We start from the raw sequence: 10,836 nt of genomic DNA, 5'->3' as shown, positions 1-10,836 counted from the left end.
GTTTGGAAAGAGAGAGATTTTGCTGGGGTTTGACTGCATGGCATTATACTCAATTCCACACATTGAGCAAATGGAATTGGTTGGCACTTTGATCACACACACACAGATATTTCTCAGTCCAGAACTGCTGTCTTAATATCACAGAATCATTAAGGTTGGAAAAGACCTCGAAGATCATCCAGTCCAACCATCAACCCAACACCACCATGCCTGCTAACCCATGTCCTGAAGTGCCATGTCTACACTCCTGTAGTACATTTCTGCAACAAGGATTAAAGCTACAACAAAAGTAGTTTCATTAGGAAGGCAATTACAAGTTCAGGTCTTGACTAAATGTGCTGGGACTGAGAGCCAGAAGCCATACCTAGTGAAGCATTTGCCCTCACTAGGGACCCTAGGAACGTAGAAGTATACAGAGTACACACAAAAATTTCCTCAAATACATGTTCCTAATTGGGAACATCGCTTCTGGGGGAGTTAGCTTGTATGAGTATCATTCTGCAGTTCTGAAAGCTGTGGAAACCATCCCATCAGTTTGCTATGTCCCTCAGCTCGCAGACTGAAACAAAGATCTTGAAGATAAACAGCCAGGTAGAGTAACATGTTTCCTTGTGTGTTATTTCACTGTGTCTCCAGCTACAGCTACTTATCTACCTTTGAGTGAAAAACATTAGTTCACGTTTCCCTTAAATCCCACCCAATATTTAGGATGATTTGGGAGCAGTTTACCAAACACTGTGGTCATCATGATTCTTTTTGGAGCACTGAACACCTTACAGTGAGATAAATCCTCTAAGCTGCCAGAGTTCATTTATATAGAGTGCTGACACAGGCAGCATCTACCATACCAACTGAAGCAGGGCCAGGAACTGTTCTGCGGTGGAAGGGCCAGGCAGTACACTCAGATGCGCTCACCTCATCCACATCACACAGCACTTGGCCCGTGGTCACCTCCGAACTACATGTGGTGTCCCTGTAGCCCTCAGGTGTAAGTATTATTTGAGGGGTGTTATTTCAAGCACCCAGAATTGAAGAAACGAGGGCTGTGCTGTAGCCCAGAGGGGGAATTTACAGCATGAAGCTAAAGGACCTGTCATATGCCAAAGCACAGAGGTGTGTTTGATAGGATGAAACCTGCTACGATATCGCTGGATGACTCCGTGGAGTGGAGGAGCCCGGTTTCATGCAGTCTTGTCCACTGCTCATCAGGCAAACGCTACCCTCTGAACCATCCCCAAGCACTGCCTTGGAGACTGGTAGCTGACACAGGCCAAAACTGTTTCAGGGACCAGAGTTTTTACTGCATAGTAGAGCAGGGTGGAAAATCAGCGGTCCAATGCTCAAGCTCGCTACCTACCCCCTTTGACTTAGCAGCACAGGCATAGCCAAGGAACCAGGTGGGCTTGTGGCACCTGGAACTTGCTGACAAACAGCAGGAAAACAAAGGTGGACGATGGGAGGTCCCACCGTGAACAGTTCAAGCTAGAAGAGCTGAATTCTTTGAAAGTCTCAGAATGAAATTGTTATCTGCCCCGAAACTGCATTCTTGGCTTTGCACTCAACTCTTATGTAATGACAGCACATTACTTTGGTTTATCTTCCTTTGTGTCCTCGAGGTTAGTGACACATCATCATTAGGTTACGTTACTATTTTAATTCAATTGCCATTCCACATGCTTACATGCTGTAGCAGAGCTTGTCCTTCTTTCCACCACTCCACCACGTACTGCCAGCAACTGTCATTTCTCCTCCCATTAGAGTTCAGATAGTTCACAGCAAGAATTGCACCATTCTGATGCTGAAGCACCCACTATACTTCGGAGCAATGTCAAAACAATGCTTTAAAAACCCCAACGACCTGGTAGTATCTGGATCCCGTACATTTCAGATGATATGCATTAGGACTGACGCTGCTACTGTATTTTATGGCCTTTGCAATACTGTTACCTACTGAAAACAAAGACTTAGTTTTGCAAATGTAAACAGATAAACACTGCATTATGAGTCGGTTTCTTTTCCCGTACTCCCTAGCATAAGAAGATTCAAGACGGGCTATTTAAAAGGAGGTAAATCTTTATCAAATGGAAGATGCAATGCAATCAGAATTAAAATTACTCCTTTAAAGTTGCAGCTGGTTGTCTTTAGCCAACAGGACCAAGGTACCAAACATTTGTATAAAAACAGAGGTCAAATATAATCAGTGAAGATGAAAATCTGTCGTTCTGCAGACCAAAAGTGCAGGGGGAACAACAAGAACACGAGCTCCATAATTGGACATAATACAGATACTTTGTCCACATGCTACTTATGACCCTCTTTTGTTTTCTGATGATATCCTGTTGATATAATATCCAGGTCCCTTGTGGACATCCGCTGTTTCCAAATGAGAAGAATGAGTGCCCTTAGTTTCACTTCAGCACCTCACCGGGTCACCAGCCTACCTACTATGCCTGGAACGCCTGCCGGAAGCAGCGTCAAAGAACCACCTTATCAGCAAAAGATCTGAACGGATGAGGAACACGGACACATGAGATCACATCTTGTGGTAATTTCAACAAATTTCAAGTACCATTACAACAAGGAAGCACAGAATAAGAACAGAAGTTTATTTAAATACTTAAAACCCACACAGGAATAGTCATAGCTGATCAGGTCAAGGGTACCTTTTCCCATTCTCTGCCATCAGCCACAGCCTTCTGACACCGGCTGACTGCAGCTACCCGAAGAGGGCTGTAAGGGCAAAGTCGGGGTGTAGTGCTGCCTCCCTGCAGGCCCCGGCCCCAGAAATCTACAAAAATCAGGACTTCCACATCCAAGGGGGTTACTTTTGTATTTAAACAGTCCTCATTAGCTTTTTCTTTTGTTCGCCTTCCAGACCTCTTTTCAGCTCAAAAGAAACCTTGTAGTATCCACAAAAATGACACAACAACGTTTTCCACAAGTAACCACAATACGGAATGAGCAACCTCGTCAAGTTTGGTTTTATCCCACTTTTTCCCCAAGTTTCATTTGATGCACATTATTTTTACGTTGAAAGAAACCTGCCCTCACTCGTGTCTCTTTAAGGATGAAAAGTCCTAGTTAATTTATCTGTTTCTCACCCCGAGGCTGTTCCACCCCTCAGAACACCGATTTACTTCTCTGCACCCCTCACCGTGCTCTACGTCCTTCTGAAGGCAGGATCAGAACTGTACGCAGCATTCAAAGCACTGGCACACCACGGATTTACCCCATGCCATAATGACGCGCTCTGCTTTGTTCTCCAGCTCTTCTTTCTTCCCTCCGAACACTCAGTTTGCTCATTTACCAAGCCCCGAGCTGAGGTTTTCACAGAACTATTTCAATGCCAAGATCTCATTCCCAGGTGATAAATCAGGCTGTTGCTGGATATTTAGTTAGGATTGCTTATCTCCCATTTGAAACGCTTTATGTACATTGAATTGCATTGCCCACTTACTTTGTATTGTGAAGTTTTATCGAAGCTCCTCTCAGACCACAGGCTCCAATTCGGATCCTTGTGGAACTTCATGTTATCAACTCCTTCCTCCCAGAAAACATTTTCGCTCTGTCTCACAGCAACCTGTCTGTAACCCAGTTAGTGTCATCTACCCACGTGAAAACTTCTCCTCTTACTTCACAGTTTCTTCAGAAGCTTTTGCCAATAGATTGTGTTGAACGCTTTTTAGAAACCCAGGCAGATGACATCAGCTGAATCTCTCCTGTCCACAGGCTTTGCCAACTCCTTGCAGGACCCCAAACGATGCGTGAGGCCAGGACTTCTCTTCAGAAAATCTCCGCCACCTCTCCCAGCACACCATTTTATCCCTGCACCCACTAGTTTGCCTTTGTAAACAGTTTTCATTAACTTGCCTCACACAGATAACAGGCTCACTGCTCAGCAGCTCTCCAGAACTTTTCTAGCCACTTTTTTTAATGGCATATTAACTATCTTCCCACCCTCTGTTATCAGTTACACACAACCATTAGTACGCAGCTAAGCTATTTAAATCTCAGAACTCTTGGATGAATATCCTGCAGTCCAACTGTTCAGCGCTTTTTATTTCAGCCATTTGTTTCATAACCTTTTCTACAGACACTTCAGCTTGAGACATAGCCTCCGACATATCTTTCACAAATCCAGTATGTGCATGGGAATCTTCTTACATTCCTCCACAGCAAGCACAGAATAGTAATTTTTTTTTTAACCTTATCTCCTCTGAACAATCTATTTATTTTTGACTGTCCACTGGCTCGGATGACTTTTTTGGCAGGCTTCCTGTTCTATTTTGACTGAAAGCAGAGGAGTCAGATCTACTGGCAAAGCAACAACAAAACGACAAGAGAACCGGCAGAGCAAGTGTTCAAGGATACAGGTGCCAGGTCACCAGCTACGCTCACTCCACAGGGTAGCTCTGACACTGCAAGTGCCACAAAAAAGCTGGTAACTACTTTCTTTCACCTAATTCCATATGGCAACAAAACCTAACTGTTATTATGCATTATTTTTATGTTAAGTTGTGATTTTCCACTGTCACACATCGGTTCTTCCAGCTGAGATCCGATCGTGGAGACTTGCAGGCAGACAGGTGATGCTGGGGAAGCCGAATTACAGACAGCGAGAGCTGCAAGCTGTGAGGTGTGAGCCCACCTGGGCCCTGGTGTCCAGCGCTGCGGGGAGCCCCAGCCTGGCGGGGACCCGGATGCCAACCAGGACCGAGCACCACGGGGAGCCCGGGCCTGTCAGGGATCCGGGACCCAGATGCCACCCGGGACCCGGCGCCACGGGGAGCGGGGGAAGCACCCGCCCCTCCTCCTGAGAGGGGCTTCCCGCCTCCCCCTCACAGCGAGGGGACACGGCGCGCCGGCCCGGGCTGTGGGGACGCGGCCTCCCGCCGGCCGCGGGGCCAACGGCCCAGCCCTCGCGCGCCGCCGCACCCCCCTTTCCCTTCTGGAACCTTCCCGCCGCCGAGCCGCACGCGCCAACCGACACGCAGCGCCCGCCCCGGGAGGAGGGCGCCGCCGCTTTGCCATATATGGCCACGGCCGGAAGCACTTGCGTCATGGCGCTGGCTCGCGGCGTCTCCGCGGGGAGCGTGACGTCACGTCCCTGACGCGCCCGCCGCGCGCCGCCCGGGCAACCAAACAGTAAACACGGCGGCGGGGCGGGGCGGGGCGCGCGCAGGCGCAGAGCGGCTCGGCGGGGGGGGGGCCGGGCGGCCCAGCGGCTGCCTGAGGGGAGGGCGGATGCGCCTGCAGCCGGGCGGGCCCGGGAGCGACGCCGTCGCCGCTCCGGCCAGCGCGGAGGGTCCGGGAGAGGGCCCGCCTCCACCCCGCTCCGCCCGGCTCCGCGAGGGCCGTCCCGACGCTGCGGAGCTCCGCGGTGACTTCAGGTACCGGCGGTGGTGCCGGCTCTGGCCCCGGCGCCCGGCCCTCAGCCCGCGGGGCAGAGCGGCCGCCCCGCCCGGGGCTGCCTTGCCACGCAGCCCTGCTTCCCCACTGTACGCGCGTTCGGGGCCCTGCGGGCGGCTGTACGGCCCCGCTTTCCGTGATTCGCAGTAACGATCCCGCTCCACCTTGCCTTGTGTTGGAGCTTGGTTTGTCGGAGTTAACGGCGGCGCTGCCCTCGGTGGGACCGGGAGCGCAGGAGGCGTCAGAAACAGCGTGGAGCGTTGCCTGCCGGGCTGATCTGGTCCCGTCGGTTTGTTTCACAAAGCCGTGCACCAATACCTGCGCAATGGATCAGACGCAGCTTATAACGGAAGCGCGTGCATGTGATCCCTTCCAAGCAGGGGCTGCTGCGTGACTCCCTCTCATGGCTCTGTTGAAGTTAGCGGCAAGATTCCCACCCATTTGAAGTGGGCTTCCACTCGGAGTTCTCAAATGCTAGGGAGCGGATAAATCACATCCATGACGCCATAAATTTTATTTACTCTCCCAGGCTGAAGGCAAAGAGTAGGCCTGGAGCCTGGGGTTAAATGTGTCTCCTGTAGTGCCACCCCTGGGTTTGACACCACCACGTAACAAATGCAAAAGCTGACACTTCCACTTGGTGCTTGCTGTCGTTGCTGTTAGAAAGAAAAGACTCAGCTGGGCTGCAGGACTGCTGTCGCTCAGAATTCAGCCCTTAGATGCTGCTTTAGCCTATCCCGTGATCATGAGAGATAACGGGGCCGGGATCACTCCACCTACTTTGAGGGGAGTGTGTGGTATTTTGGGACCCTACAGACCCCTGCTCCTTTTTGCCTCTCTGCTGAACGTCTGGTGATTTCAACAGCACGCGTGGGCTCTCAGGGACCTCTGAATTCTCCAGCTCTGAACCTGGTGGTCTTTCAGCAGAAGGCACGTTGCAATTCCAGATTTACTGACTTCACAGGGTTGCTTGTCACATAAGTCTCGCTCTCTTGCAGCTACACCTGCATGACTGCTTCAGGGGTCAGTGCTGCTGCGCATTTGCAGCGCCTGGGTGTTGCCCTTGTAAACCCAAATGGCAATGTGAAAGTAGCTGCTTCTCAGTGGGTGGCATCTCAGTAGCAACTGGGGTCATTCTCCGTCGGTTGTCAGCGCTGCCTCCAGCTGAATGTTGAAAGATGGGAAGCCGCGCACGTAGTATTTGCTTTTGCACAGGGCAGGCCTTGTTGAGCAAGCCATGAAGCTGCAATACATGCTGTTGAGATGAGATACATCCTGTGCGTGCTCTGATTAGGGAAGGGGTGAAGAAAGTAGAGCCTGCTGCAGTGACCAGGAAGCATGGGGTTACACAAAGCCAGCCTTGAACACCAGAGGAACCCCAGCCTGCAGAGGTTGCCTGAGAGCGCAGCGTCAAGGTGGCCTTCAGCCAGACACACGTGCTGGCACAGGTGGCATCTTTTCCTCCACCTTGAGAAGGGAGTTCCCGAGAGCTGGAGGCCTTGCTGCTCTCGTGGGACTCCTCACGTGTGAGCATTAGGGAGGGAGCAGAGTAGTGCTCTGCATACAGGGGCATCCTGGCCCACTGCCCTCCTGGCAGAGGGGCACGTTTCACTGGGCAAGCAGCAGGAGTGACAGAGGGTAACAGCCCCTCTGAACTAACTCAGGAAGGAGAGGTTGCATTGCTCAGTCCAGGGAGGGAGCGTGTGGGCTGTTTGCCATAGCTCATGCTCATTCAAGGACTGGGCTAGCTTTATATATATACTGTCACTGCTCCTTGAGGTGCCAGGCCCAGGGGCACCCAGGGGCAGGGTGTGCATCTGCTCCACCCCAGGCAGGGGCAAGCCAGGCTATTCAGCACACACAAGTGATCAGGTGGACCCCAGCCTGGAGGTGGCTGCCCCAGTTCAGAGGCATGAACTCAGCTGCCCTTTCTACCTTCTTTCCAGCAAGGCCTCCAGCTTGTCCCTGAAGGGCCACAGCTGGTAATGTGGTAGAGCAGGAAGGGACCAGACCCAGACAGATCAGAGGGGGAATGCTGTGAGGAGAGACCCCGCTGCCCCCCCGGGGTGGGTGGGAAGGGTGTAGCCAGAGCCAGCCCTGACTAACAGCAGGGCAGGGAGAGGTCTGGCCTTGATGTTATTCCTGCCCCTGCACCTCAGGCAGCTAGCACCAGTCTGCAGCATGTGACGCCCAGCCCAGATTAGAGGCCAGGGAACCCCTTCAGGGGCACAGGGAAGTGATGCAAAAGGTAACACAAGGACAGCTCCAGCAGTCAACTTAAATGCTTTTATTGACAATGTCTCTGAACAATAATAAGCAAACACTGCTTAAGTCTCATCCAAATTCACTTTCCACATGTCAAAAAAGACCTCAAGGTAGAAAAAAATAAAATAAAAATATAAATATCTGAGAATCCATCTTAATAAATAAATTAAAAACACAATAAAAACGTTTTCATGGAAAACTTATGTCAGAACATTCAGACCACCTCAACAACGCATGATCAGTAAAGTTACAATGAACATCAATGTGGAACTACAGTACATGGATATAGCTATTTATCTACCTACTAGAAAATAAAAGAGAGTCTCTTTCCCCCCACGTAAGATGGGTCATTGCTAAGTCATCAGAACACGATATTGCCAGGAACACAGTAGTTATTGTTAATCAGCTGCACTAGATACGAGTTGGAGATACCCAGCACCAGGTTAAATTCCAATCATTTAAAACCAAGAGATTAATTAGTTAATGCTAGTGATACTAAGGAGGGGAGTCACCTACCCAGCCATGTGGGACATGCTACAGACTACCAGCTCTCACGGGCGGGCCGTTGGGGACGAGACAAACTCCATGCGATTTGCTACATCTCTGGAAGAGGTACGAGGCCTCGGTGCGGGGCGCGCTGCCCAGCCCCGGGGCACCAGGCCAGACGGGGGGCAGCGGCGATGGCGGCAGGGCCCTCCCCAGGCCCGGGGAGCCCCATGGGGCGCGGCGGCAAGTCCGTGGGGGTGCGGGGGCAGGGGAGGGGGGCCCGGCAGGTCAGTCAGTGCCGGAGCCCCTCACAAGGCCAGGAGGGTGGGGGAGCTGAGGGAGTCGGACGAGGGCTCGTTGCTGCTGCTGCCCTTCCGGTGCGCGGCAGCGCAGCTGGGGAAGGCGTCCGCCTCGGGGTAGGTGAAGACGAAGGTGGAGGTGTAGGTGCTGGGGCAGGGGGTGCAGGTCACCACTGGGGTGCAGAGGGGCTCCAGCTCACCGCCGGTCGCGGCGCCCAGCGGCTCCCAGTCCGACGCGTAGAAGGAGGCGGCCCCGGGCAGGTCCATGTCGGGCACGGAGCGGGAGGCCTCCCGCGGCCCCGCGGAGAAAAGCAGCTCGTCGAAGGGCTCGGCCTTCAGCTCCAGCCCGCCGCCGCCGCTCTCCTTGGGCGGCACGGCCGGCGGCGCCTCCGGCATCAGCGGCAGGGCAAAGGCGGCCTCCTCGGTCACTGCGGGGCTGGGGGTGCCCAGGTCCAGCACGGCGGCGGCCGTCAGCTCCTCGGAGAAGCGCAGCTCCTCTGGCATCTTGCAGGCGGGCCGGTGGGCCGCCAGGATGAACTCCAGCTTCTCCTTCTCCTTCAGCAGGTTAGCTATCTCCGCCTGCAGCGCGGACTTCTCCTCCTCCAGCTGGTCGGTCTCCTGCAGAGAGCGGGGCTGTCAGCCGGAGCCGGCGTCCTCCCCGGCTGGAGTCCCCGTCCGTCCACCCCCCCGCCACCCTCCCGGGTAACCCCCCCCCCCCTCCTCCGTCCCGGGCAGCACTTACCGCCTGCAGCGTGTCGGTGAGCTCCCGCCGCCGGTTGCGGCACTTGGCCGCTGCCATCTTGTTCCTTTCCCGGCGGATCCTTCTCTTCTCCTCCTCCTCCGGAGACAGCTGCGGGCAGGGAGAGGCCGCTCAGTCCCGCCGCCAGCCCGGTGCCCCCCCGGCCGGGGCAGCCCGCCGGCCGCACCCCGCTTTCCTTCCCCGCCCCCCGCTAACGCCGGTCCCCGCTCACCTGCTCGACTTTGCCCCTGCGGCCGATGCTCTGCCCGCGGCCGCCCGGCGCCTTCAGCACCGCGGGGCGGGGGTAGGCGGCGGGCTGGGGGGGCGCCGACACGCCGTAGGGGTGCCCACGGCTCTGGGAGGGGGCCACCGAGGAGATGAGGGTGGGCTGCACCAGCCACTGCAGGTCGGGGCTAGTGGAGATGGCCGTCACCGTGGGGACGAAGCTGGCGCTGGACACGGCCAGGTCGGTGCAGAAGTCCTGCGGGACAGAGTGGGGGGGGGGCTGCCGTCAGCGGGGCGCCCGGACCGCTCCCCGCCGCCCCCGGGGCCGCGCTGCCAGCGCCGGCTCCACACGAGAGCCGCCTGTTATAAATATCTCTGACGTCCGCGCTGACGCAGACGCCGCTCCGGAGTCTCCTGAATGAACTCGCGTTTTATCAATGAAGCCACTTTACACACCCGCCGCAGAGCGCGGGCCCGAGCCGCGGGCTCCCCCCGCCCAGCCCCGCCGCGGCACCGCTCCCCCCGCCCAGCCCCCGGCCCGGGGGGCGGCCCGCCCTCCTCCGCGGGCACCGCCGGGCCCCGCGCCGCCCGCTCCCGTCCCGTCCCCTCCCGCCCCGCGGCGAGCGGGCAGCCGGCGCGCCCGGCCCCTCACCTGCGGGTTGACGGGCGAGCCCATGCTGGAGAAGGAGTCCGCCGGGGAGGGGTAGTAGGTGAGGCTGTCCCCGGCCGGGGAAGCGCTGCTGCAGCGGGAGGAGGGCGCCTCGTACTCTCCGGCGAAGCCCTGATACATCATGTCGGCTCGGTGCGAGCAAGCCGGCGGGGCGATGCGGCGGGGATGCGGTGGTGGCGGGGAGGAGGCGAGGCGGGAGCCGGCTGCGTGCGTCCCTCTGTCCGGTCAGCACCGCGCGTCTCTCCGCTCCGCTGCCGGGGCTGCCTCTGCTGCTGGAGTACCGCGCCGCGCCTCCCTTTTATGCCCTCCCGCCGACGTCACTGAGGACGCGCCACCCGCGCCCGCGGGGGGGCCGCCCGCCCCTCGCCCGCCCCGCGCCGCCCCCGCCGCGGCCCCGCGCGCCCCCCGCCACCGCCTCCCGCGGGAGAGAGCTGCTAGCAGGTGCGGGGGGCGGCGGCCGGGGCGGGGGTGCCCCGCCGCGGGCGCGGGGGGGGGTTCGGCGGCGGCGTTCCCCCCCCCCGGGCGGAGTGGTACGGCCGGGCTCGGGAACCCGCTGACGCAGATATCCTTATATGGGATACATCCTGTGCGAGGGGGCGTGACTGACGGGAAGCGCTCCGGGCTGCAGCCAAGTGCGGCGGGCGGCGCGCGGGACGGGACGGGACGGGGCGCGGCGGGACGCGGGGGCCTCCACCCCCCCCTTCCCCCGCGCCTGGCGAGACCCCGCCGCAGCGACGTTGCCC

At 56.6% G+C, this 10,836-nt stretch overlaps 1 protein-coding gene across 1 annotated transcript; it reads right to left on the bottom strand.

Moving 5' to 3' along the window:
* Nucleotides 1-7,681: 7,681 nt before the first annotated feature.
* On the bottom strand, nucleotides 7,682-10,361 carry FOS (Fos proto-oncogene, AP-1 transcription factor subunit). The gene is made up of 4 exons (XM_075426646.1): nucleotides 10,076-10,361; nucleotides 9,431-9,679; nucleotides 9,202-9,309; nucleotides 7,682-9,077 (listed from the first exon to the last, which is right to left on the bottom strand). Exons 1-4 carry the CDS (start codon nucleotides 10,214-10,216, stop codon nucleotides 8,469-8,471), a joined length of 1,107 nt encoding a protein of 368 aa, XP_075282761.1. The 5' UTR covers nucleotides 10,217-10,361; the 3' UTR covers nucleotides 7,682-8,468.
* Nucleotides 10,362-10,836: the final 475 nt, after the last annotated feature.

Source organism: Opisthocomus hoazin, chromosome 7, assembly GCF_030867145.1.
Source record: "Opisthocomus hoazin isolate bOpiHoa1 chromosome 7, bOpiHoa1.hap1, whole genome shotgun sequence".
Taxonomy (NCBI): domain Eukaryota; kingdom Metazoa; phylum Chordata; class Aves; order Opisthocomiformes; family Opisthocomidae; genus Opisthocomus; species Opisthocomus hoazin.
This window is presented reverse-complemented; position numbering and strand designations above follow the sequence as displayed.